Here is a 26,670-nt window from a genome sequence, read left to right as displayed (position 1 = left end):
TTACTTCCAATTGAGTATTTGAATCTTGGTTTCCAACAGGACCAATTCCTTTCGTAATTCACGATATTTGGACTCGTATTCAACCACGTTCACTTGAGATATGTCTTTGATTCGTTTACCCCGGCTTCCAAAAGAAGAAGAAGAAGAGGAACTCGTGTTGGGGATCCCATGTAGTATCATACCCGAAAGTAGATCAATGTGTTTTTGCAACATGCTCTTTCTTACGAGAAGTTGCATCATTGTGGGGCTGGTGCCAGGAAGAGGAGGGGTAGTCTTCACGTCGGAGTCGGCAGCAGCAGTAGCACAAGTAATACCAGCATAAGCATCGACAGCGGCATCGGCAGCAGCATCGACAGCGGCATCGGCAGCAGCATCGGCAGCAGCATAGGTTACTAAATTGGTCTGTTGAATCTGCAATTTGATACAAGTGACGGACTTGATTAAGGACAAATACTGCTCATACAACTTATCGATGTTGAAAGTTGGTGAATCACCTCGTTGAACCTTGCAACTTTTATCAATTATATGCATGAAATGGAAGTCATCTGATTGTAATTCTTTGACTGTTTTGAGAAGTATCCCGAGGCAAGCAGAAGTATCGGCAATATTGGTTGAAGTTGACATTGACATTGATTTGACTATCTGTGCTGGTTACTTAAGTGAGATGAAAAGTTTATTTATATACTACCAATTTATTGAAGCTATAAGTCAACTATTTTTAGATTTAAAAACCTTTCTTCCGTTGTCCCTGTCTCAGAATTCTTTCTCCTTGTCTAAATTTGCATGAGTGAGTCATACCTGCTGATGTTTACTGTTGATGTTTATTTTGATAATCCTTTCGCAACCATTTGTGAGTCACGATAGTCAAGATTATTTTTACTACTTATACATACCCCTTCCCCTTTCCGTTCCTTGTTTATCCTCTCCTTACCATCACAACAAAAATGAAGCTTGCAAGTGCACTCAAGCTACGAGTGAACCTATTGAAACAACTCTCCGAGTTGTCAAATACTATTCACAAAGGTTTAGTGGTTCAAGAAGGTATGAACCAAACTGACCCCAATGACAGTTATATAAAATATACAACTAAATTGGGTCAACTAGAGCAATTAATCGTTGATATCAACTATACCAATGTTTTCACCTTAGTCTCATTCAAGGGATGTGAAATTTCGATTGCTGAGTTGCTTTTACTCAAAGACGAAGCTAAACAAAAAGAAAATACTATCCAATCCATTCTACAAAATAGCGAGGAAGAGAAAATCGCCGATGTTAATGATATACGTATGGTTTCAGTCGTTGATCGAGATAAATACCAAAAGAAGTTAGATGCAGCAAAGGATGAGATGCTAGCTATTGAATTGGCGTTGGAGGAGGCCAATTGGGAAGTTAGCCTAAAGAAACTTTGATAAATATTGCTTCCACCCCTTTGTTTTTTCTTTTTATTTTTCTTTTCACGAAGAGTCTTTGTTTAGCGTGTAACAGGGAAATGAACAACCATGAACGGACAATACGCATTTACCAAAACCAAATACCATTGATGTCGTCGCCATTTATCACCATCACTAACTCCACAGCCACGTCCTTTTTATTTTTTTTTTCAACTTGGTACTTATTTTTTAGTAAAACCTGCAACCCGTATGAATTATCTAGTAAAAGAAGTTTTTTGATAAGCTACCCCAAATATGACTTTCTTGTCATGAATAAAAGGCGTGGGTGGGGTAAGTCAGTGAGTGAGTGAGTGAGTGAATCAATGTGGCTTGGTTGCGTAAATTGTGTGGTTTATTTTGTGCTTGAATGTTTCGTTGTGAGGGTTGGGTTTGGGGAAAAACAGAAACATAACTTTTGTGTAGAGAAAATAGAGGTGTATATAAAGAGATATGTTGTGTTGATAACAAAAGGGAGTTGAATCTTTGAAATGGTGACTTTGTAGTTCTTTAAATGATGAAAGTTGCAAAAAATGTTAATGGAATGTCGATAATAGATATGCCGCGACATTGGTTTGATATGTGACATTTCAACATAGAACTGTGCGGCTCATCAACATATGAAATTGGAAAAAGAAACAAATCTTCCATTGGACAACTTTAAGCAGTAACAAACCACAACTACAACCACAACTACAATTACAACTACAACTACAATTACGAATACACCCATCAATATATATACAGGCTCCCATTCATGTCACGCAGAACACGTAGAAGATCAACCAGCTTCGACTCAAAACCAGTCAAACAAGAACGTGAGATAACAAATGAAGATGGCGATGAAGGGATGATCCACATCGTAGCTGGTGGAGAAGAAGAAGAAGAGGAGGGGGAGGAGGGGGAAGAGGAAGAGGAAGGAGATGATGCTGACGAAGAAGATGAGGATGGGGAAATCACTCGATGTATTTGTAAGCAAGATGAGCTCCACTCCGATACAATCAGTCCTGAATTTGCCCAATTTTTGAAGAAAAACTACAAAATCTCAATTGATCAAGGTTTATTCATTAGTTGTGAAAAATGTGGCGTTTGGCAACACGGATACTGTGTTGGACTATTCACCAATGATGATGTGCCTGATTTATACTGGTGTGAATTGTGTAAACCGGGAAACCATTTATTTGTCAAAGCCAATGGGTATCCAAAACGAACGTTGTATAAGCCAGTTAATGATAAGCGGAAAAAGATTGAATTATTTGGTCTTGGTGACGGAGTCAAGGTGGATACACAGGATAGTGCTGGTGGCTCTAATAAGAGAAGAAGAGTCGATCGAGGTGATCGTGGGGACAGAGTATCTCCCCCGGCAACAGCAGCAACAGAAAAAGAAGCAAGAGAAGCAATGACAGCAGCAGCAACAGCAGCAACATCTACTACCGGAACAGATCAGAATAAAGATAGACGGAAAGATAGGCGAACCCATCACCATCATCTGGACGAAGACGAATATGATAAACAATTACAAAAGGCTTTGAGAGAAAGTGCCAAAGAATCAGGTTTACCAATAGATGAATCAGACACCACTAGTGCAACTGGAGCTGTGGCAAATACTAGTACTGCTACTGGTCATTATTCACCGAGGAAGAGGTCAAGCCGTGGCGCATCTGGTGTTACTTCAGAAGCTGATAACGATCTGTCAATAAAGCGAGAATATGAGGAGTATGATTCAGAAACAGGTGGGTCGACGGCAGGCGGCAATAAATCTGCTACATCTTCAAGAGGGACCGATGCGAGAAAATCACGAAGCAAGAGTAAAAAGAGACGAGATGTATCATCGTCTAATACGTCGCTAACAGGGACAGTAGCCAATGCAGGTGCAAGTGCAGGTGCTAATTCTAATTCCACGTCGGCAACAACTTCGACAACCGCAGCAACAGCAGCACAAGCAAATAAAGACGAATTGATTCAAGCGCCCTATAAACCTCGCTACGTTAGTTCTCAATCATCCATATACGACTTGCGTAAACGTACCAGTGCAATCATTGAATGGATAGCTAGGACGCAATATGATTTACAACAAGAACGAAATTACAAATTTGAATTATTTTCATTTACACCTGATTCAGAGGCTATAGCTGAAGAAAAACAAGCGTTGGAGGCGAGCTATAATGAGAAATTACTAATGATTGATGATTTACAGCGCAAGATTAATGAATGGGAGATTCAATTTGGTAAATATGCTCCATAGTTTAGCAAAAGTGGATGTCAAGCATGTGCGTGTGCGTGTGCGTGTGTGTGTACTATGTATTCTGTATTTTGTATTACAAGATTTCCCTTAGTTGTGCTTGTCTGTCTTGAGTTGACATTGCAAATCCACCATCTTCATGGCCTTGATTACTGTTTTCAGTTCTCGAAATCATTTGATACATCTTCTTTAACCATTCATCACTACTGAGCATCTCATCACCACCAATAATGATGTTGATTTTCCTATTTTCTTGGTTGAATTCATGCACCAAGCGCAATTCTTCATAGGTCACTCCCCCATCGAAATAAATAATCAAATCTTGAATTGAATCAGCGGATGTGTCTCCATATTGTTGTTTGATGACTTCGGGGTACAATGTAGACAAATTGGGGTGTAAATTCGATCCTTGATTCGAAGTTGCACCGCCACCGTGTGGATTGAGTAGATTGGTTAGTATTTGATTCAATCTTGGTGTGTACAGTAGATAAACGTTATCATTACCCGAATGGTTAGTACTATTCCGGTTGAACAAGTTATTGATATTGACTTTTCGATTGGTGAATAAATTTGATAATCCTTGACGATTCTGATGTTGTTCATGCTGATCTTGATTTGAATCCAAGGCCAGGTCATGTGATTTGAACAAGGTGGTAAATTTCTTCATCAATTCCAATTGCGTTGGGTTTGGCAATGGCGAAGTTATGGTTTCATTTTCCAACTTACCGATAAATAGTGATAAATCAGTAGGATTATGGAATTTATAGCTATAAAGTAACACCAACTTGATTTTATTCATGGTAGATATGGCTTTATTTTCCAAAACTTGAATCATTTTATTCTTGATATCCAGTTGATTGTCTAAATCACAAATTATTGTTTGTTGCAATTCACCGATATCCCACAATTGTTGTTTAGAAATTTGTTCATCTATGCCACTAATTAAATTCAAATGCGTCAAGATATTAACGGAAATCTTTTTAAATTCAGGGAACTTAGTCAAGGTTTTTTTCAATTCAGCTAGATTTTGCAGTTTTAAGTTTTCAATTGATGATTGTTTAGTTTCCGATTTGTATTGTTCGACATATTTTTGGAATTTGTTGGTCAAATCTCCATAGTTTAGATACATGGACTCATTATAGAACGAATCATCTTGTTGAGAAAGTATAACTTGATTATCAGGTAATGTAACCACATTTTTATCGATTGTTAAAAACTCATGAATCATTGACTGGTAAGTCCAGGGAGTCAAAAGCGGAGTAATGGGATCATTCTTGCGATCAAGCAATAGCAATACTGGTGGTGTATCTGATCGTTGATTCAAATCATCAAATAAATTGTTATTTGAGTTAGAATTGATGATGTATAACAACTCGGAACTGAGCTTCTTCAAGTCAATTGAATTTGACTCATACATGATTATGGGGCTCTTTTTCAAAGCCAAGAGCAAGCTAGTCAAACTTTTAGCTTGTTCCAATACTGGATTGACACTCTTTCTCATTGACAACGATTTATTCAAGTATAGTTCATCATTCAAAATATAATAGTCTTGAAAGATTTCCAAAACCTGGTCAATACCATCATATTCATCGGCCACTGCCAACTGCTCAATATCATTCTTCCCTGCAACATTATTGAAAAACACGCGATACTTGCGAAAGTGGGGTGATTTCATTTCATCCAACAATTGATTAATTGATGCTGAGTTGGGGTTGATATAGACAATACAGTCTAAATGCTTCATTGTCGACAATCGTTTGTGGTTTTCAATCAATTCAATCAAGATGATATCATTGGACAAAAGCTGTGATTGAGTGTATGATAACGAAATTATTGATGTGGTTATATTGTCAAGAAGCAATACTTTGGGGACTTTCTTGTTGGCGTGGTTGGAGGAGGAGGAGGATGAGTTTGAGTTTGAGTTAGGATCGGAATTTGCATTTGATTTGAATAGTTTCTCAAAATAAGTCTGCTTCACTTTGAATAGACTAAGTGACATGGCTAATCTCTCTCTCTCTCTTGCTGTGTTGTACTTGTATATTGGTGTTGCGTAGAGTGGGGGGACTAAGTACGTGGCAGATAAGTTTTACTTCAACATCAAAGAAAAATTCAATTGCGGCAGTGCGGCTCATGACGAAAAGGGGAAACATCCAACTACACGTACTTTCCGTCCTGTTCAGGCAGACAGGCAGAAAGACAGGCAAACATAAAGAACCTCATGCCATCACCAGAAGAATATATACACCTATTGGACTAGATCTACAAGCACCCAGTTGTTGGGAATGTACTCACTGCTTTTCAAGAAACAGATTTAGGATTTAAACCTAGCCACAAAGATAGAACTTATTCTTTCATTCCCTTCTACTATCACTCTTCAAACATACAACTACAACTGCCACTACTCATCAGCATTGTTCAGTCTAGTTTAGTCTTGGTAAATGTGTTCTCATGGACTAGAATTTTGGTGAAAGGGAAAGAAAAAAAAAAAATAAATCCAAAGCGATGCTCATCCCCCCATCAACAAAACACAATTTTCATCTAAACCGCAGAAAGATTTGTTTTAACAGCATAAGACTATAACTCCTACCACACAACATGCCTAAATCTAGACGCTCCAAATTAGTCACTTTATCACAAACCGACAAAAAGGGAAAAGAATCAAAGTTGAAACTCTTCGATGAGATTAGATCTGCTCTTGACAACTATTCCAATGTTTGGATATTACAAATGAAAGATATCAGGACTCCAGTTCTACAAGACATAAGATCCGACTGGACTGGCTCCAAATTGATTTTAGGTAAACGGAAAGTTATTCAAAAAGCATTCGGTGAAACCCCTGAAGAGGAATATTTATCTGATTTGGCCAAATTAACCAAAATCTTGTCCAAGACTGACGACTTAATACCAGGTATTCTCTTCACTAATGAGGATGATTCAACTGTGCAAAGTTACTTTGATGCATACAAGAGACAAGATTACACTAGAGTTAAAAATAAATCTCCCATAACTTTTGAAATTCCTGCAGGCATAGTTTATTCTAGAGGTGGACAAATTCCTCAAGAGGAAGATGTGCCCATGTCACATTCATTGGAAGAGACATTGAGAAATAAATACAAGATGCCCACAAAGATCAAGAGTGGGAAAATCGTTTTGGAAACTCCATACTTGGTGTGTAATGAGGGTGATGTATTGGATGTTAGACAGGCTTTAATTTTAAAGCAGTTTGGTGTTGCCGCTAGTGAGTTTAAAGTCCCTTTGGTGGGTCACTATGATAAAGAGTCAGCAAAGACTGAAAAGTTTGACATTTGAAAATCTGGCGATATATAAGATGGAATAATAGCAAAGCTATTGGTCCACCACAAATATACTAAAATTTATATACTAAAAAGAATGGTATAAGCTTTTGCCATATTTTCCTTGCTCTCCATCCTCTTGCTTATCTGCGACACACATTCAAATATACTCGTAGAACATTCGACAACGTGTGGTAGCGCTGCCATTTAGACCTGAGGCAAGTGCAGTCGATTACCATCAAACATATGTGAGCTTCAAAAAAGAGCAACCGGAAGGAAATAGTTTGTCAATTGTAGTTGACCCACTTCCTCTAGCTTGACATTACTACCATTTAATAATTAATGTTTTGCTTATTGAATTTGCCTCATGAAGTGTTGCAGGTCGTCTTCCTCCACATCAACCAACACCAAGTCTTGGCACTTGCCCCACTACATTCGAGATTTTACTGCTTAGCGAAGCCAAAATTGTATCAGAATATTCATGTCTACGAGGCGTGGCCATTAAAGGGTGAAGAAGAAAAAGGAGGAAACCTTCGATTCAAGTTCCACAAGGGCATCAACAACATAATAGCCAATCAATATACCATCGTATCAAGGCACAATTATGAAAAGTACTTATCTCAAATGAGTAGCGACAAAAAGATTGATCATATTATTTTAAAAGACTTTCATCAGTCACTTCTGGTACGCATTTTGAAACACTTTAGATCAATTCAGCGCTTTGAAATGATTCTGGCATTCCACAATCGCTATGAAGACTTTTCCGAGTTACACGATGGACTGATCGAATTCATGCTTTTTGGAGAAGATGAGGAGATCCTTCCATACGTTTTAATCATCACTACAGAGTTTATACCTGCACCTTACTACCTAGATGCATGGCTGATTTCAGCCTGTATTCAAACTTCGCTTAATGTTATAGTTTACTGCAATACAAATAGGAACTACAATTATTTGGATTTGTTTACATTGATTACTTCATTGACAATTGTGGTAATGGACAACTATAAGTTCGATGGTAGACAAAATCTAAGATTGCGAAAGTTACACATTCACCAAGTAGAACCGTAAATACTTGCTTATCGTATAAGTGAGGTATTTGATACTTCTTTATTCCGGAATTGTCCATTGTCGGAATAATTGACTTTGATAAAGTGTTCACAAACCAACAGTTGGATAAAGATTATCCACATCTCACATAGCTCTGCGTAAGGCATCATGGAAAAGTAGACGAAGCGCCAACTATCCAAGACCTCAGAAACTATACCCACAAAGGGATAAGTATGCTTGTTGTTGCAAGCAAATATAGCGATCACCATACAGCAAGAATGATAGGCGGGCTATGTTCAAACTTTCCCAATTTCACTATTAACTGGTGGTATGAACCAAGAAACCACCTCAAGTGTTGGAACTACGGTCTTATAGCCCCCGAACCGAATATATTAAATTCCCAAAAGATGGATACTCCATTCACCTCACCCACGACATTAACTTGCTAAGCCCTCAGCTTCCACAAGGTATCATGGGTTACCATTTTCTTGAACCTTTTGAAACCTGTGTAATCAGTACTAAATACAGTGTTGGCTACAAGAACCAAAGACAATATTTTATACGGTTTAAGAAGTGCTTCTCTGACAGCGAGCTAAATATAATATATGAGGGCCTCTTGTATCAATAAGGTCACCAAGGTCAAACTATAATGGAATACAAACAATTAGACTTGAAAGAGTAAGACAAAACCAAAAAAAAAGAACAGAACGTCCATGGTGTACAACAGACGCTTAATTTTGCTCGTCGGGTTGCGCATTTACACAAAGCCCTCCATTTGCAACCAAGGGTTGTACAATCAATAGGCAAGTCATGTGCCATGTCCAACAGCATACCGGAGTTTTTGCCACCTTTGGTATTTGTAACTTTGTTCTAAATTTTAAGAGTTATGAGATGTAAGTTTGACTTAGTTGAGCTACCTCACTATTGTCTATTGAGAGCTTCCATCAATTAATAGAAAATGGAACATACATCAAAGTTATACGACTACCTTAACTTGAAAATTTACATCGATAATCTTTTAAAAAGATACAAAGCAGGAGAATATATGGGCACTATTCAATTCAGCTCTAACCGTTTAAAATGGAAAGACATACGTGATTTCGTAAACGAAGACCTAGCGCCATCACAAGAAAACAGAAGGACAAAACAGTTAATCAAAAATGCGTTTGAACATCGCCTTTGCAGGTTAAATGCAGAAGAGAAGAAATGTTTTCTAAAACTTTTGATGGAGTTAGTTCAATCTTCTAATCCATCCGCTGGCTCATTTGAGAAACCATTATCAGAACCTATGATAGGCTTAATTACCGAATTTCTTTCCTCTATACATGCCTATTGTAGAGCTAACAACAATTCCACCATCACTTATGACACTTGGCTACAGAATTTAGTCAATTTCCAACACTGCTCATATTTTAAATTATCATATTTTGAAGTTAGTACCAATAAAGGTGCTACAAAAAATATTTTAGGAGAGGAATCCGACATTTTCCACTTCGACGAAACTACAGTGGACGAAATTGAGTTATCCTCTTTCAGACACCTCAGCCACATCCTGGCATTTACCATTCCCCTGTACAATATGGGATCTAAGGAGGTCCATTTGAGCATAACATTAAGTCATTGGTTAGATCCTTTGATAAATTACCTAGGTGGTACAATAGAGCAAGAACTGACAATCCATCAAATTGAAACTGAGCAGCCCACTAAATACTCGGTACCCCTTTGTGGTACAATTAGATAGGGGTGGTGCATTTATCATTGAATTAAAAAGAATGGAGCTAACCCATTTTTGTCACGAAAGTACCAAACTTCACCGGGATATATTGCTTCAAATGGGTGGATATATGAAAGACCTCAAATGCAACAGTGGGTACCTCGTTACTCCAATTATTTTTACACGAGTTGATTTTGGAATTCACAATAGTATAGATGAAATGACAGAGGGTACCAGCTGCAGTCCCAACAAACCGACTCTTAGGATTGTTAAACATAATCACCATGAAGATGATAGTCCTGGTTTGTTTTCAGCTTGGTACAGCATGATCCAAGACACCCCTCCCAGGACTTTGGAAGATCTGGAGCTAGAGAACCTTAAGGCAGCTCTTCAAGAACTCAAGAAATAGCTGAGTCAAGCCGGGAAGTAAGACTTATACAGGAAACACAGAAAAGGGAGAGGATGTCTTGAGGTTTTGTTAATTATTGTTCCAGCTGTTGTTATGGTTCGATATTTAGTAATTTTATTTCGTGATTAATAATGTTTATTTGAACAGATTTATTTGAATTAGAGCTAGGCTATACATATGGCACCATGGATGTATTTCGCCCCTAAGCGAGCTTTTGTAGAATCAGTGATGTACAGTTACTAGCATGATGGAAATTGGACAGACTTCGATTTCGAGATCCTAAACTTCCTGACTTCTTCAAAAGTACCGTGAAATAAACACTCACAAGCAATTGTCCCCTCAGCAGTATGGACACCAGTAAATAAGTTGTTTCAAGCCACTCTCTCAGCTTCCATTTAGCGCAAGTGAATCACTGCCCATCATTATCTCCCATCACCAACTATCATCTTCGTCCCTACTTTTCCTACCTGCATCACCAGCGTCATCTTCATCTTGCTCTGTTTCTGGTCTTCTGACCTGAACAAAATGTATAAGTGCAGGTTCTTTGCCCAAGTTTCTCAACCCATACTCATTCCCCAGTGGGATGCATATGTTGCATCCTTTGTTTGCCACAAATGTCTCTTCATTAAAAGTAAATTCAACAATTCCCTTGACCACGAGTAGATAGTAAGTACTGAAGGTAATTTTCGTTGGTGGTTTAACTCCACTCAATTCAATCACTCCCACGGCACAATTCTGTAGGTCATCATTGAATAACGTAGCAATCTTCAAATTAGGATCTTCCGAAGTAGTTCCATCCTCATTGACAATAGATTTTGATTGGAAATCACCATATTGTGAGCTATATGCAATTGACCGCTCCACAAATTGACCATTTTCTGGTACATCTATCTTCAACACTTTATCCTTGTACCAGGATGTCCCAGGTAACTCTGCATTCAAAATTTCTTGTTCTTCTTGATCATGCTCATCGGCACTGAGCGGTGATATAGGTGCATCAACTGGTTTTCGTCTTGTGTTGCGGCGATTGTGACGCGTTAATATTTGTGCAGTGTCAGGTACATGAACAACCTCAGCAATTGATCTCAATGGTAGTTTATGGATATCTCTCACAATAGTCATATCAGGTTCGTCGTCATCTTCTTCTTCTTCTTCGTCTTCATCTGGCCGCGTTTGATGAGGCTTGGTGAATATGATTCGCTCATTACGCCAAAATGCCAAAGGCTTAACTCTAATACGTTTTGATCTTCGTAATCCATCTGGTGGTGGGGACGGCAAAGAAGGTACTTCAGTGATGTATGTAGTAGGTGATACATTCGCTTTTGCTCTTGACACTCGCGATCTAGTACTTTGTTTTCCACCTTGAATCTGACTGGGCTCTGTGGATGATGATGACCGGACGAATAGGTCAGTGGCGGTTGAGTCAACTGCATCGCTGATTTCAGTAGCATTGTCCTCATCCGTGTCTTTAGTATCTTCGTTAAATGCAGAGACGGAAGCTTGTGTACTTTCTTCCAGTTCCAGAAGACTATTTCGCCTTTTACGCCTCTGTTCAGTCCGTCTTCTCGATCGAACGCCTTCTGTACCTCGACCTGAACGTAACGGCTCTGGTTCTAGTGATTGTGAGCGCAGACGTAAATTGTGTTGTCTTGAAGCCGGACCAATAGCTTCAAGTTGATCCAGATACTGATCCTGGTTTTGGTAAAAGCCATCATTATTGTCGTGCTGGCCATAGTCATAGTCATAGTTATAGTCGTCTTCTTCTTCTTCGAGAAAATCATTTACCTGGGAAGCACCAGTTATTGCACTTGACTGCCGTTGCTCTGGTAATGGTGATCTCAATGGAGACTGTTTATTGGTTCCTATTGATTGGTTGACTCCATGTGCATCTCTTTCACTAGTTTTGTTTCCTCTGGCTCCACTTGACTCTTCAGCACCATAATCAAAATCAATCTTTCTTGCCACGTAATTGAAAGGTGACTGATCTTCTTGCTCCAATAAGTCATCATTAACGTCTTCCAAATCGAACCCGGAATCATATGGGGGTACATCTTCAGCCACTTGTTCAAGGTCATAATGTGATATATTCGGTATCACCCGACGACCAGCACCAACACCACCGCTGCCACGTTCCCCTCCCCCACTTGCTGTGTTATACGATGTGGGTGACTTGTAAATTTCTCCTTGCCGTAGCACTCTATCTTCTTGTTCTTGAAGTACGATTTGTGCCTGTGTGTCATCAGCAAAAAACTCCTCGATGTCTTCCATGCCATATTCATCTCGATGAAGATTCTTGTTGATTGTTAATCCAAGCTTTCGGGATTTCTTCCCCAACTGTAATAGTTCCATTGGGGTTTAGTGGGGATAAGCTATAATATAGGCTGTAGTTGGTGAGTATATATTAGATGTGTGTCGATTGCGTGTCTCTGTTTATGTTCTGTTTGTTTTGTTTGTTTTGTTTGTTTTGTTTTCGTTTGTTTACACTTTGAGAATTGGAAAAATAGATTTTTGCGTCTTTTTTTTTTTAATTTGCGCTCACTTTTGACCTCATCATATCTCAAACAAACAACTGATTCCAATCTTCATCACATTCACAATCAAAATGGATAACTCTACAATGATTTAGACCCAAATCTAGGGCTACATTGATATAATTTACAAAAATTAAGTCAAAACTGACAAAATTCACACAGTGAAATGTGACATTATTCTAGTTGTAAATAAATCCAAACAATCTGTTCTAATAGATGATCTACTACCATATTTTAATCTACCTTCTTCAAAACAATGGCGGTTCTACTTGGGATGTAAACCATCAATGAATTAGACCGATTATTCCAGGCGTCATTGTTTGTGAAAAATTCTTGCTTTTTACCAGGCACAGGATCTTGTATTCTATCGTGGCCACCAAACCTTGCCTCGTCTGAATTCAAAACGATCTCATATTTACCGGCAGCTTCAACTCCGACTTTGTAATCGGTAAAAGATTGTGTGGGGCTAAAGTTAAAAATAAATAATAACCCATTTCTTTCAAAAACCAATACTTTATCTTGCTCATGTTTCAACGATACGTAGGCCTGTGGCGAATCCAATACATCCAAATGTTGCATAGCTGAATCAAAGTCAAAAAGATATTTGTATCGTAACAAATCATCATCAATTAAATTAAACTGTCTTCTGGCATAATGGTACGACTCCCCATTTCCAGCACGGGGAAAATCCAACCATTCAGGGTGACCAAACTCATTACCTTCGAAATTCAAATACCCTTCTCCACCTAATGCAAAAGTTACCAACCGGATTAGTTTGTGTAATGCCAATCCACGATCAACTACTGGAGTTAATTCACTAAGCTTGGACATGTTGGTGTACATCTCCTTATCCATCAACCAAAAAGCCAAGGTCTTGTCTCCAACTAATGCTTGGTCGTGGGATTCACAGTAACTAATACATTTCTCGCCATGACGACGGTTGGTTAAAGTATGAACAATGTTACCAAGGTCCCAATCTTCATCCTTTTGGTGTTTTAAAATCTTGATCCACATATCAGGGATAGCCATAGATAACCGATAGTCAAAGCCAATTCCACCTTCGTCAATTGGACGACATAATGTAGGCATTCCCGAAACATCTTCAGCAATGGAGGTGATTTCTATATGGTCTTTTTTACTTACTTCTTTCATTAATTGATGGGCCAACATCAAATAAGCAATAGCTTCATTATCAGCCCATTCTTCGTTAAAGTACTCGTTGTAGTCTCCACTGAATCCAAAGCTCAATCCATGGTGTTTGTACAACATACTAGTAACCCCATCGAATCTAAACCCGTCAAATTGATACACATCGAGATAAAATTTCAAATTCGACAACAAGAATCGCAATGTTTCATAGTTTGAATAGTTGAATAAACGAGAGTCCCATAAATCATGGTTCCCTCTTCCGCCACCATGGAACAAGTAATGATCGGTTCCGTTAAACATATTTAATCCATCAGCTACATTTTTCGAACTGTGCGAGTGAACAACATCCAACAAGACTCTGATTCCGTATCCATGAGCCGTATCAATCAATTCCTTCAAGTCTTCTGGTGTTCCGTATCTTGAACTGGCGGCAAAGAAACTGGTAATTTGATAACCGAACGATGCATAATAAGCATGCTCCATAATTGCCATTAGTTGAATAGTATTATACCCCAATTCACGAATTTTGGGTAAAATATTTTGCGTGAAATTTTTATAAGTGCCAATCTTGGGCTCGGGTGTCGAAATACCAACATGGGCTTCGTAAACTTTAATACCTTGAGTCAATACTGGTCGCTTGTTTTTGAAGTGATAAACTTCAGATGCTGGAGGGTTCCAAAACCTACCTTCATACAAATTATCATCTTTGTTAAAAGTGGCTCTCTTACACCAAGGGTCCAATCGATAAATCCATTCGCCACTTGGCAACTTCATAGCAATCTTGTATCTTGAATCATGTGGGATAATACCCGCCCCTTCAATCTCCAATTCCCAACGGCCGAAATTATTAACCTGCTTCAATGGATGAGCTTCGATACTCCAATTATTGAAATCGCCCACCAAGCTAACTTGTTCAACGTCGGGGATATACTCGACAATTTTGTAACCTTTCAAAGTGGCATGCAATCCATAGGTTTTGTAGGAATCGGCAAAATGTGACAAGGAACCTTCACTCGAATCGAGATTTGATAACCACTCGCGAAACTTGACCTGTCTGTCTATCAATGGTTGGGAAAATGGTTCCAACCATGGGTCTAATTGAAGAACCCCTTTAATTAATTCCTTGTTGCTCATAGATAGCGTTTGCAATTGGTGGTGATAGTTTTTGATCTTTTCTTGGTAGCTAAAAAGATTGAATCAACTAAAATGGAAATGTAGGTGATTTTATAATAACTTCAAAGAAAAAGGAAACTTATGGTCCGATATATAAAAATACAGCAAGTAGTTGAATGAATGATAAATGATCTTTTTGTCCTTTTGTTGCATTTACTTTTTTTTTTTAACCCAACATATACAATAAAGGGGGGAGGCCAGAAAATTAGACGCCTGAAAAATTAAATTTTAACATTTTGTGCATGAAACAATAACCAAAACCCCAAAACTCCCCCACCGCATTAAAACCAGCATTTGACGCCGAATAAAATTTTCGCAATCAGTTGCAAACAACAACAACGACACCCCCAAATTGAAACTAAGTACATAAACGACAAGAGGTTCATTTTTTTCTGATACACTACAATCCATTGTAAAGCCCACTCTTCTAAATGTTACATTTTTGAATCTACTAAAAAGCCTCATCTACACTTACCTGAACCGTTGATTCAATATTCTTTCAGCACCTTCCTCTTTATATTCCTTTTCACTGACCCACATTTGATGAAAAGTACCCAAACTAGACAATACGCTGCCTCCAATCCAAGATTGGTTGATTCTTTCCAACGAGTTTCCCACTGCATGCAATCTAATCTTTAAACCAGGGTTGTTGTTCAGTAGTTCATGGTACAATCGTTCCGTAAGTGACGTAACTAATGATGTGCCACCGGTAACAATGATGTTATTTGCCAATGAAGCTCGTAAATCTATATCTATTATTGAAATGACTTGTGAAACCAATTGCGCGACACCGCGTACCTCATTCTTCCTGTTTTCACCATCTTCACCATCTTCGTTTTTACGAAGACGTTTCACTGGCCGGTATTCATTGATTGTATTGAATTCTATTCCAGGTATCTCCCCATTGGATGGTGGTGGTTGCAAGTCTGGATTATCAAATTTATAAAAACTGGGGTCAAATATAGTTTCGGCAATTTCAAATCGTTCTTGACCGAGTGTTATTGATTGACCAGTGGGTATTTCAAATGATCTTTTGGAAAACTCGGGTAAATCGGACGAGGAGGATTCCGAATTGGCGAGTAATTTCTTTGCCTCCTGAGATGGCACTTCCAACATAGTTTCCTTAAACTCGTGCCATATTCTAGCTAACTGATACTGTTTAAACAGCTCACTAACATTGGAAACATTACTCTTCAACTCAAATTTCGCTTCCTTCTCCTCAGGATATTTTGTAGCCGTTTTACTTTTAATAAATACACTTGGTTCGACAGCAATGCCTTCTTTGGCGATATAATCTTCAACAATCAGATTCAAAAACTTACCAGCATATGGGGTTCTCAATGAGCTTTTGATTAGACAGATACCATCAACAACAGGGGTAACACTAACACTTTCGTGACCCAAATCAACAACTAAACAATTGGCTCTTCCTTGTTGGAAACTAACACACGAGGGGACTTTGGCCAAATACAATCCGGGAAATTCAAACTTTTGGTAAATTGAATTAATCAATTTCGTTCTGTATTCGTTAGTGCTCCATATGGGTTCAGTGATTAGTATAGGTTGTTCCTTTTCCACTATCTTCAATTGCTTAAAATAATAAGCAAAAAGCTCAATCGCAGCGTTCCAATCAACAACTAAAGAGTCTTTAACCATAGGTTTGATTTCAAATGGTTCTGAACGTGGGACATTGATACCCTCGCCAAACACTTTGGTGCCATTGGATAATTGTCCATAATAGGAAGGTGTTATGATTTTGGGGAAATCGTCACCAGCATAACCTATACGGATATTGAAAGAGCCAATATCTAGTACAATGGCATTTATTTCGTCTCCACCGTATACTGTATTAGCTGAAGCTGACATTTGTTAGCTGTTGGGGGTGGTGAGGTTGGTGAATTAGCTGTTCTTAGTTACTGACAAGAAGTGGATTTGAAGTTGGAAAAAAAAAATTGAAAGAAAATCTCACTCGTTTTAATGAGGCAAAAGCCGCTGTTAGTATTCGCCTGCACTTAAAAAGGCCATCGATGAACATATATAAGGTTGAGCTTTTGGGTAACTGCAAAAAGTGATACCATTTGAAGGCAACATACAATGGAAGGATTTTAGAAAAAGAGTTCATAAAGTGTGAACCTTCTGAGCAAAATAAGCGATTTTCAGTTTCTATTATTATAGGTTGGAAAAGCGTATGTCCTTTCTGGTATATTATAGAAGTTCGCAATATATCATGACAGGTAGTGACGTTCGAAATTCATTAATCATGTCCTGCACTTTTTTTTTACTACATTGAGTAACAATTAAACTGTTCTTTATCTCTTTGTCCTGAACTGAGACATGCTTTCACCACAACCTCACCCCTTCATTCCTCAAGTGGTACATATATACCACCAGATTGCCATCCGCTAGCTGCAACAGCTACCCATTTACCTTTAACTCTACTTCCCAATGGATTTTTCACATGCATTGGCCGCTTAACCTCTAAATTTACTCCGCGTTCAACCACATTATCTACATTCTCGGAAACTGCCAATTCCCGTGGTCCAATACCTAAGCAACCACATGACCTCGATTCAGTTCCCCAGCTAAGCAATGATCCATCATTAGTCAATGCCAAATAATGATAATCGCCAATCTCGATCGATTTGATGCTTTGCCCTTGCAAGTCGGGAATGACCACGGGCTCTTTGCCTTGCCCTTCTTCTTCACTAATGTGGTATAGCAAATGGGCTTTGGATCCAATCAAGACTTGATCATGATTGGTAAATACGACAAAGTTGGTATAGCAACTATTTAATCGAGTGAATTGAACACTCTGTTCCTGCTGCGAAATCCAGTCATTGAAATTGTCCATTGAAGTAACCATTCGTTTCAAATCATTAATGTCTAACAGTTCATCGTCTCTGGTTGATAAATCATGGGCATTTACTCTGAATTGATGCAATGTAGAGTCTGATTTCTTAATAAATAGCACATAATCCGTGCCTACTGTGAAATCAACAACATTGTTTTCGGTCCCCGGTATGATCAAGTATTTGGCTCTGCTTTGGTAGTTTTGTTGATCAAATTGCACTTTGGTCAATGGTTCCCTAGAGTACCACACAACCAAACCCACTGTATCGATTTGACAGGCTGATAAGTTCCATCCTGCTGCAACCTTGACAATGTTTGAATCCTCTCGTATATCATGAAATTGGATATGTATACCTATATTTGAATTGCAACCGGAGTCCCAAGTGTATACGTTATTTTGGTCATCTAGAGCAACGATATGTTCTCTTCCTGTGCTGATGGAAATGATCTTTCTGTCGTCAGATCCATTAATTGGCGGGAGAAACAAGCGTGACAAAAAATTGGTCTCCTGAATCTTTGATGGTGGATGTCTCAATGCGGATCTGGATTCACTAGGTTGAAGTCTTCTTCTAGACTGCGGCAATTGTGAAGAAGTTTCTGGGGCCGGCGCTGGTGCTGGTGCCGTTGTTGAAGGCGGAGCCTGGGTATTGCTACTACTCGAGCCTTCCTGCGTTGAGCTGCCATCCTCATCACTTTCACTGCTTCCGTCATGAGTGTACCTTCCACTAATTGGCATAGGCATTACTCCAGTCCTACCACCGCCTCGCGAAAATGTACCGCGTATAATGCTCCTTCTGCCACCAACAGTATCCTCTGCGTTGTTATTCATGCTGCTTAATGCCATTGTACCAGGATTTGGCTTGTAATCTTTACTTTTTACCGGTCCAGGAGTTGATAACCCTTGTTGGGGCCGCTTCCAATCCATGCCTGTAAACCACAACTCGCCATTATTCAACAATATAACAAAGCTATAACCATTAGCTTTGAGATCAACAACAAGATGCCGATTGAATTCAGGAATGTTTGTGGGGATGTGTACAGACCAACCGCCCAATTTTCTCAGTACATGTGACTGGTCTATTCTTGTAGACAAGTATCCCAATCGACCGCCATTACTTTCACCCCAAGTAAAAACTTGCTGGTTTTTATCACACCGAAGCTGCCAAAGTTGTTTCCAGTTGAGGTGTTGCTGCAAGCTTAAGGTGTAGTTGTTTTCATTGTTGGTGAACTTTTTATTATAAAGCAATTGGTAAATTGTGGGGGATGTTTGAAAGAGCTTGTACAAGGTGGAATTCAAAGCAAAGAATTTAAAGATATCATCGGGTGATAAGTAGCGGGAGATACCGTAGGTTAAGATGTCTTCTCCCAAGTCAAGTATGGTTAATGTCATTATAATTATGTTGAGCTGTGTAGGTGGAGGAGGGGCAAAGGAGATCTAAAAATAAAAAATGGTGTCCAGTGATAACGATGTCTTTTGCCGCACCGCTCAATTCAAATCATCAGATCTGATATTGTGTGTGTACATTTAGAAATTACCACAAGGATATCTCAGCAGTCGCATTATCTACTACGACCATCTCCCAACGGTTCTATATGAATGATCAAGGCTCAATTGTTACCAATGAAAGGGAGGAGGATTTCAAAAATGATATAATCACATCGAGTGCTGAAGATACGACCACCAGCAGCAAAGTATACCACGACGGAGGAGACTTTGAAACAAGTGTTCAAGAGGAAGAGGAAGAGGAAGAGGAAGAGGAAGAGGAAGAGGAAGAAGAAGGAAATGATGTCGATGATGATGATGAAGAAGAAGAGGGAGCACCAGAAGGGGAAGAGGGAAACAGTGAACGAACTAAAGTATACAAGCGGATCCTACTACAACGATTCACTGTTTACAACTCTGCCTCTACAATGTACATTGTTGGGTCCAACGCTAAAGAATCGTTGTATCGGATTTTGGAGATTGCCAAGGACGTTGAGGATGAGCAACTGTTGTCTATTATCGAAGACAAGAGTTATTTCTACACGCGTAAGGATATGATTGAATTGCTCAATGGGCTAAACGATTCAGTCGAAGGTGGGCTACATAAACTAGCACAAGGGTTTGGATTATTAGGGTTGGTTAGATTCACCAAGGGGTACTACTTGAATTTAATCACTAAATGTTCTCAAGTGGCAATACTAGGCGGGCATTTCATTTACCATATAGATGAAACCAAATTGATTCCGTTGGGAACAAATTATAGGCGACCCGAAAAGTATAGTGATGAAGAGAAGTTGCTTTCACTCTTTCGATATATGGACTTGAGCAAGACTTTTTATTTCAGTTACAATTACGATATAACCAATTCGATGCAGACTAATTTCATGCGTCATAAGCTATACAATTGTCCTGATCAACATGCCAAAGTACAGAACAAACTATACGGCAACTTTGATTATAATGAACGATTTGTTTGGAATAATTTATTGTTGAAGCCAATATTGGAAAGTGATGATGTTGCCACATTTGAGTGGTTTCAACCTATTGTTCATGGCTTTATCGATCAGGCCAATATCTCAATATATGGAAGAAAGTTTTACATCACTATAATTGCCCGCCGGTCGCATCATTTTGCTGGTGCTCGTTTCTTGAAGCGTGGTATCAATGATAAGGGCAATGTAGCTAATGAGATTGAAACAGAACAGATTGTTAGCGATATGTTGACCTCGAGTTTCCATGATCCCAAGTATGGAATATATAATAATCCCAGGTACACCAGCTTTGTCCAACATCGAGGATCGATCCCTTTATTTTGGACTCAAGATATGAATAAGTTGCCCAAACCACCTATACAAATTAATTTGCCTGATCCATTTTATCAAAGTTCTGCTCTCCATTTCGATGATTTATTTTATCGGTATGGATCGCCAATCATCATTTTGAATCTAATTAAGCAAAAAGAGAAACAGCCAAGAGAACTGAGATTGAATGTACAATACATTAATTGTGTCAATTATCTTAATCAGTTTTTACCTGAAAGGAGCAAGCTACAATACCGATCATTTGACATGTCTAAAAATTCGAAAAAGAATATGGATGTGATTACTCCATTGCAAAACATTGCCCATGAGGCTATAAGTCAGATTGGTATTTTCCATAATGGCACTACCATTAACAACACTCGACTACAAAAGGGGATAATTAGAACAAATTGTATCGATTGTTTAGATCGTACAAATGCGGCGCAATTTATTATATGTAAAGAAGCCTTGACCAAGCAATTGCGAAGTTTGGATTTGATATCTGTCGGTAAAACGCTAGACTATGAATCTGATTTAATCAATATCTTGACGGAGATTTTCCATGATCATGGGGATACAATTGCCATACAATATGGTGGATCTAATTTAGTCAACACCATGGATTCGTATCGACGGATTAATCAATGGTCATCCCATACTAGAGATATGTTAAACAGTATTAAACGAATGTATTCCAACTCATTTATGGATTCCATTCGACAAGAAGCAATCAATTTGTTTTTGGGCAACTATATATATTCTGCAGAAAAGCCCAAATTATGGGAATTGAGTAATGATTTTGGATTGCATTTTAATTTTGATTTGGAAATGAAACCAAAGAGGAGTTATACACATTGGTTTAATGAGGCAAATTTAAAAGATGATAGATTTCGGATCAGAGCAAGAAGCGACGAGGAAGATAAACTGAAGTGGAAGGAGACTCACCACCCTGCTGAGTCTAATGACAAATGGTATAATGAATGCTACGCTCCACGTAAATATCAATCATTTACTGATTTGTTTCAATTCAACATGAATTCAAATTCCCAATATTTCCCACTGTTACTGCTGTTGCTGCAGCTGCACTTGGATCTGCAATTGCAACCGCATCTGCGACTGAAACTGCAACTGAAACTGAAACTAAAGCTGAGCCTGCAACTGCAACTGCAGCTGCTGGTGAATGAAGACATACCCATACGATTTGATTACAGTCCGTTTGAAAGTCGCAAGTTGAAACATTCGGATAAAGCAGTCGGTGGTGAAGAGATTTCGTATTTGGAGCACCTGTTGAGCCAATGTGGTAATGATTGTGAATCTGTTCCACGTAAAGGTAAACGAGTGGTTCGAAGCTCAAGTGGCAAATATAATCCCAAGAACATCAAGACCTTTCTTGCTTCTAAAATCACCGCCAGGCAAAATACAAAAAAGTTGGGCAAACACGAGCGGCATTACCCTGGCTCTAAATCGCATAATCTGGGCTCAGAACACCGTAGCAAACTAGGTAATGCTAGTGGTAATGAAGGTAGTGGTAGAGATGATGATGTTAATGCCTTTTCATCATCATCAACGCCACCGACTGTTGATGATTCAAATGCAAATTTGTACGCATCTCAATTTGATCTATCGAGTTTAACCAAATCGTTACCAAGTTATAATTACTCAAGTTATGTTTCTTATAAAACCACCAGGTTTAAACCTCTGTTTCAGGATCAAGAAATCTACAAATTGTCATCCTGTGTTGATCAGTTGACTGGCGGTACGGGCAAGTTACACGGTGATAGCAATGGTTCATTACGAAGTTCATTTATTAATATGGTCAACACTCAAGACTTGAAGACTTATTTACATTATATTAATGATGAGGAAAAGTTGTTGGAGTTAGGAACTGATCATAATTACATATGAGTTGAAGAGAAGTAAGAGGGGTGTAAAACTGCTATGATGTTAACAGAGAGAGAGTGTGTGTGTATACCAAAAGAAATTTAGAGAATGTCGTTTAGCTGATAATTCATAATGAAGGACTGGATCTATTGTGGTATGCTAGCTCAACAGCGAGAATTATGCTCGTATACCCTTTCTTTGGCAAGAGTTATACGATAACATGAGAACAAAATAAAGTTGGGAAATACAAACCATAAATGAAAAGTGTAGCTATTTGTATACTCTTCATTTCAATTGATTGTTTACTATCCATCTACTTACACAGTTAGGTTATTAGTTAATAGTATTCCATCTATCTTCTGTGTTGTGTAGTGATATATATATATACATCTTTACAAGAACAGAAGGAGGCAAAATTCTCTTTATCCCTTTGAAAACAGAAAAAGACCGAAAGGAAAACAAAAACGAAAACGAAGAAGAAAAAAAATTTTTGATCACTCACTCGCCTTTGAGATAACAACAAGCATTTAGACCAATTGGTAATACCACCACTCATCACCACTCACCACCATAATCTTTAGATCTACACACCAAGAGCTTTAACTGATATATATGTATATATATATAACCAATAGAGTTATATCCTACTATTAGCTTATCAACTTACAAAGAATTAACAATTTTACACACACACACGGAACCAATTTAATCACTTTGAAACAATGACTGAAGTATCATCAGACTCAAAACAGTCAACATCTTCTGCCACAGCTACGTCACCATTGCTAAAACCAGCAGAGATAACAGTTACTCCTCCAAGTCAGCAACAACAACAGCAACAACAACAACCATTGGACCAGGAGTCTGCTACATCAACAGGATCTACAATTACGACTAATATAGCCAATACCACGTCATCGATTTCATCAAGTATAGCCCAAAACAACAGCAACAACAACTACAATCATCTCAATACGTCACCTAAAGGCTCATCAACAAGTACAGCATCCGGATACGCGTCCAATCAGAGACCAGCTACTTCAAGGAGAGGAAGTGCTATACCTCCTAATGGATCCACCGCAGTACCAAATGGCAGTACATCGCCATCCCGCGTTAGGAGTAACAGTTACAACAATCCTGAATTAACACCCACCCCATCTCATCATCAGCCAGCACAAACAGTCACTAGACAGCGTAGATCATCGTCATTGATCCAACACTTGGAACCCGATACGTTGGATACCAAGATTGATCAAGCTTTGAACCCAAATCTTAATGCCAATTGGGTCGATCAAAAGGGTGCATGGATTATCCATATCGTCATTATTGTATTGCTCAAGGTTTTCTACAACTTCATCAGTGTTTTGGATAATGATTGGAAATGGACCTTGACTAACTTGACCTATACTATTGGATCATATATCATGTTTCACCAGGTTAAAGGAACACCATTTGAATTTAATTCAGGTGCGTATGATAATTTAACCATGTGGGAACAAATTGATAATGGTGATCAGTATACTCCTACGAAGAAGTTTTTAATGTTGGTTCCTATTTGTTTGTTTTTGATCAGTACTCATTATTCTCATTATAATTTGAATTTATTCATTTTGAATGGCGTTAGTTGTCTTTGTGTGGTTGTGCCTAAATTGGCGTTTGCTCATAGGTTAAGAGTAACCTTGTACTGAGAGGCTTCACTTTGAGAAGGTGTTGTTTGTTATACAAACTGGATTTTTAAAGAATATATATATGTATATATGTATACACGTATAAAGTATATGAAGTATTTATATACAAAACACTTGATAATGTAGTTCTTGCTAAGTTGTAGATGGGTGGATGATAAGATGTCCTTACTATAAGAGAATACAGAAGTTATACATTTCTGTAGCTTTCTCAGATCTTTTTACGGATCAAATCGTCAGTACTGTCAAGATATTTGCATTTGTCAATCAAATTTGGTGTAAAATTTGCAGCAAAACTGAATCAAAGATTAAACCATCTAGGGTTATGTATTACAGTTGCTACATAAAAGTTAATTGTTTAGTAACAAACAAGTTCAACTATATGCAATGTTATTCTTTATTGAGCTACCTCTTTATCCCCTTGTCTTACACATGTGATTGTTCCTACCCATGGGATATAGCATTTCAAATGGCCAACAGTCTTCTGCAATTAAAAAAATGTTTAAATTAAATGATTTTTTTTGACTCTGTTGCAGGAGTTGATCACGTGTAACACGTTGTTTTTTATTTTTCTTTTTTTTCTTCTTTCGGTGGGTCATTTGAAAAATTTATCAACATCCTTCCTCCCATTAGAAACGTTGTATAAAAGAAAGCTTTTTCCCATTTCCTTCTTCTTTACTCTAATACAAGAGATATACAACATTTGCACCTAAAGATAAAACAATGCCATACGCCTTATCAGAATCTCACAGACAATTGACTGAAGGTCATTTAAAGGACACTGACCCTGAAGTTGATCAAATTATCAAAGATGAAGTTGATAGACAAAAACACTCGATTGTTTTAATTGCTAGTGAGAACTTCACCACCACCTCTGTTTTTGATGCTTTGGGAACTCCAATGAGTAACAAATACTCTGAAGGTTACCCTGGTGCTAGATACTATGGTGGTAATGAACATATTGATAGAATGGAAACTTTGTGTCAAGAAAGAGCATTGAAAGCCTTCCACTTGACTCCAGATAAGTGGGGAGTTAATGTACAAACATTAAGTGGATCACCAGCCAATTTACAAGTTTACCAAGCTATTATGAAGCCTCATGATAGATTAATGGGGTTAGATTTACCTCATGGTGGTCATTTATCTCATGGTTATCAAACTGACCTGAGGAAAATCAGTGCTGTTTCAACTTATTTCGAAACTATGCCATATAGAGTTGATTTGGAGACTGGATTGATTGACTATGATATGTTGGAAAAGACTGCTGTTTTGTACAGACCAAAAGTCCTTGTTGCTGGTACTAGTGCTTATTGTAGATTGATTGATTACAAGAGAATGAGAGAAATTGCCGATAAAGTTGGTGCTTATCTTGTTGTTGATATGGCTCATATTTCCGGTTTGATTGCTGCCGGTGTTATCCCATCACCATTTGAGTATGCTGATATTGTCACCACTACGACCCACAAGTCATTGAGAGGTCCAAGAGGTGCCATGATTTTCTTTAGAAGAGGAGTTAGATCCGTCAATCCAAAGACGGGACAAGAAGTTTTATATGATTTGGAAAACCCCATCAATTTCTCAGTTTTCCCAGGTCATCAAGGTGGTCCACATAACCACACCATTGCTGCTTTGGCTACTGCTTTGAAGCAAGCCGATACACAAGAATTTAAAGACTATCAACAACAAGTTGTTAAGAACGCCAAGGCCTTGGAAGAAGAATTTAAAGCCAAGGGCTATAAATTAGTCAGTGATGGAACTGATTCTCACATGGTTCTTGTTTCATTGAAGGATAAACAAATTGATGGTGCCAGAATTGAAACTGTTTGTGAAAGAATCAACATTGCCTTGAACAAGAATTCCATCCCTGGTGATAAATCAGCGTTGGTTCCAGGTGGTGTTAGAATTGGTGCACCAGCAATGTCAACTAGAGGTTTAGGTGAAGAAGATTTCAAGAGAATTGTTGATTATATTGATTTTGCTGTCAAATATGCTAAAGAAATTCAAGCTAATTTGCCCAAAGATGCCAACAAATTGAAGGATTTCAAGAATAAGGTCTTGAATGGACAAGACGAGAAATTGGATGCTGTTAAGGCTGAGATTTCCGAATGGGCTGGATCCTTCCCATTAGCTGTTTAAAGAAGAGAAACATTGTTCTTGTTGGGTGCCTTTTCTTTTTTTGCCGTCAAAGTTTCAACATACTGTGATGCAGGTTTAAAGTGTTTCTTGCTATTTTTTTATTTCTTAGTCTTTTTTTTTTCATCTTCTTCTTGATTGATTGATTTATATAGTTTCAATGTTACTATTCAACTGGCGTAAATAAGAGAAGTGAAGATGTGTAGGTGGTGATAGTACTTTGAATTGAGTAGTTCTAGTCCCAATCGAAATGTGGGTAGTGTATAATTGGACAAAATTGTGATTTAGTACACGACCAACCATCAAAGTAAAAGAACAGAACAACAACAAAAAAAAATTTTGTATATAA

At 38.2% G+C, this 26,670-nt stretch overlaps 15 protein-coding genes across 15 annotated transcripts; 9 read left to right on the top strand and 6 right to left on the bottom strand. All coding sequences in view use genetic code 12, as the record gives it.

Annotated features, from left to right (window-relative positions):
* CANMA_005423 (uncharacterized protein) lies at nucleotides 1-630 on the bottom strand (the record flags this gene model as incomplete). The annotated part of the gene is made up of 1 exon (XM_051817802.1): nucleotides 1-630. The coding sequence occupies one exon, from the start codon at nucleotides 628-630 to the stop codon at nucleotides 1-3; it is 630 nt and encodes a 209-aa protein (XP_051668995.1).
* A 314-nt stretch (nucleotides 631-944) lies between these two features.
* Nucleotides 945-1,409, top strand: CANMA_005422 (uncharacterized protein; the record flags this gene model as incomplete). The annotated part of the gene is made up of 1 exon (XM_051817801.1): nucleotides 945-1,409. One exon carries the CDS (start codon nucleotides 945-947, stop codon nucleotides 1,407-1,409), a length of 465 nt encoding a protein of 154 aa, XP_051668994.1.
* A 775-nt stretch (nucleotides 1,410-2,184) lies between these two features.
* CANMA_005421 (uncharacterized protein) lies at nucleotides 2,185-3,672 on the top strand (the record flags this gene model as incomplete). Its single annotated transcript, XM_051817800.1, has 1 exon — nucleotides 2,185-3,672. The coding sequence occupies one exon, from the start codon at nucleotides 2,185-2,187 to the stop codon at nucleotides 3,670-3,672; it is 1,488 nt and encodes a 495-aa protein (XP_051668993.1).
* Nucleotides 3,673-3,745: 73 nt separating this feature from the next.
* CANMA_005420 (uncharacterized protein) lies at nucleotides 3,746-5,668 on the bottom strand (the record flags this gene model as incomplete). The annotated part of the gene is made up of 1 exon (XM_051817798.1): nucleotides 3,746-5,668. The coding sequence occupies one exon, from the start codon at nucleotides 5,666-5,668 to the stop codon at nucleotides 3,746-3,748; it is 1,923 nt and encodes a 640-aa protein (XP_051668992.1).
* A 596-nt stretch (nucleotides 5,669-6,264) lies between these two features.
* Nucleotides 6,265-6,978, top strand: MRT4 (Mrt4p; the record flags this gene model as incomplete). Its single annotated transcript, XM_051817797.1, has 1 exon — nucleotides 6,265-6,978. The coding sequence occupies one exon, from the start codon at nucleotides 6,265-6,267 to the stop codon at nucleotides 6,976-6,978; it is 714 nt and encodes a 237-aa protein (XP_051668991.1).
* Nucleotides 6,979-7,304: 326 nt separating this feature from the next.
* On the top strand, nucleotides 7,305-8,033 carry CANMA_005418 (uncharacterized protein; the record flags this gene model as incomplete). The annotated part of the gene is made up of 1 exon (XM_051817796.1): nucleotides 7,305-8,033. One exon carries the CDS (start codon nucleotides 7,305-7,307, stop codon nucleotides 8,031-8,033), a length of 729 nt encoding a protein of 242 aa, XP_051668990.1.
* A 937-nt stretch (nucleotides 8,034-8,970) lies between these two features.
* CANMA_005417 (uncharacterized protein) lies at nucleotides 8,971-9,753 on the top strand (the record flags this gene model as incomplete). Its single annotated transcript, XM_051817795.1, has 1 exon — nucleotides 8,971-9,753. The coding sequence occupies one exon, from the start codon at nucleotides 8,971-8,973 to the stop codon at nucleotides 9,751-9,753; it is 783 nt and encodes a 260-aa protein (XP_051668989.1).
* Nucleotides 9,754-9,844: 91 nt separating this feature from the next.
* On the top strand, nucleotides 9,845-10,135 carry CANMA_005416 (uncharacterized protein; the record flags this gene model as incomplete). The annotated part of the gene is made up of 1 exon (XM_051817794.1): nucleotides 9,845-10,135. One exon carries the CDS (start codon nucleotides 9,845-9,847, stop codon nucleotides 10,133-10,135), a length of 291 nt encoding a protein of 96 aa, XP_051668988.1.
* A 432-nt stretch (nucleotides 10,136-10,567) lies between these two features.
* MIF2 (Mif2p) lies at nucleotides 10,568-12,484 on the bottom strand (the record flags this gene model as incomplete). The annotated part of the gene is made up of 1 exon (XM_051817793.1): nucleotides 10,568-12,484. One exon carries the CDS (start codon nucleotides 12,482-12,484, stop codon nucleotides 10,568-10,570), a length of 1,917 nt encoding a protein of 638 aa, XP_051668987.1.
* A 416-nt stretch (nucleotides 12,485-12,900) lies between these two features.
* On the bottom strand, nucleotides 12,901-14,949 carry GLC3 (1,4-alpha-glucan branching enzyme; the record flags this gene model as incomplete). Its single annotated transcript, XM_051817792.1, has 1 exon — nucleotides 12,901-14,949. One exon carries the CDS (start codon nucleotides 14,947-14,949, stop codon nucleotides 12,901-12,903), a length of 2,049 nt encoding a protein of 682 aa, XP_051668986.1.
* A 510-nt stretch (nucleotides 14,950-15,459) lies between these two features.
* On the bottom strand, nucleotides 15,460-16,854 carry ARP4 (Arp4p; the record flags this gene model as incomplete). The annotated part of the gene is made up of 1 exon (XM_051817791.1): nucleotides 15,460-16,854. One exon carries the CDS (start codon nucleotides 16,852-16,854, stop codon nucleotides 15,460-15,462), a length of 1,395 nt encoding a protein of 464 aa, XP_051668985.1.
* Nucleotides 16,855-17,347: 493 nt separating this feature from the next.
* On the bottom strand, nucleotides 17,348-19,228 carry CANMA_005412 (SCF ubiquitin ligase complex subunit; the record flags this gene model as incomplete). Its single annotated transcript, XM_051817790.1, has 1 exon — nucleotides 17,348-19,228. The coding sequence occupies one exon, from the start codon at nucleotides 19,226-19,228 to the stop codon at nucleotides 17,348-17,350; it is 1,881 nt and encodes a 626-aa protein (XP_051668984.1).
* A 203-nt stretch (nucleotides 19,229-19,431) lies between these two features.
* On the top strand, nucleotides 19,432-22,527 carry CANMA_005411 (phosphatidylinositol-3,5-bisphosphate 5-phosphatase; the record flags this gene model as incomplete). Its single annotated transcript, XM_051817789.1, has 1 exon — nucleotides 19,432-22,527. The coding sequence occupies one exon, from the start codon at nucleotides 19,432-19,434 to the stop codon at nucleotides 22,525-22,527; it is 3,096 nt and encodes a 1,031-aa protein (XP_051668983.1).
* A 698-nt stretch (nucleotides 22,528-23,225) lies between these two features.
* Nucleotides 23,226-24,191, top strand: ORM1 (sphingolipid homeostasis protein; the record flags this gene model as incomplete). Its single annotated transcript, XM_051817787.1, has 1 exon — nucleotides 23,226-24,191. The coding sequence occupies one exon, from the start codon at nucleotides 23,226-23,228 to the stop codon at nucleotides 24,189-24,191; it is 966 nt and encodes a 321-aa protein (XP_051668982.1).
* A 720-nt stretch (nucleotides 24,192-24,911) lies between these two features.
* On the top strand, nucleotides 24,912-26,324 carry SHM2 (glycine hydroxymethyltransferase; the record flags this gene model as incomplete). The annotated part of the gene is made up of 1 exon (XM_051817786.1): nucleotides 24,912-26,324. One exon carries the CDS (start codon nucleotides 24,912-24,914, stop codon nucleotides 26,322-26,324), a length of 1,413 nt encoding a protein of 470 aa, XP_051668981.1.
* Nucleotides 26,325-26,670: the final 346 nt, after the last annotated feature.

Source organism: Candida margitis (genome assembly GCF_024628925.1).
Source record: "Candida margitis strain CBS 14175 chromosome Unknown scaffold50, whole genome shotgun sequence".
NCBI classification, from domain to species: Eukaryota; Fungi; Ascomycota; class Pichiomycetes; order Serinales; family Debaryomycetaceae; genus Lodderomyces; species Lodderomyces margitis.
The sequence above is the reverse complement of the archived record's forward strand: the minus strand, read 5'-3'. Positions and strand labels throughout refer to the sequence as shown.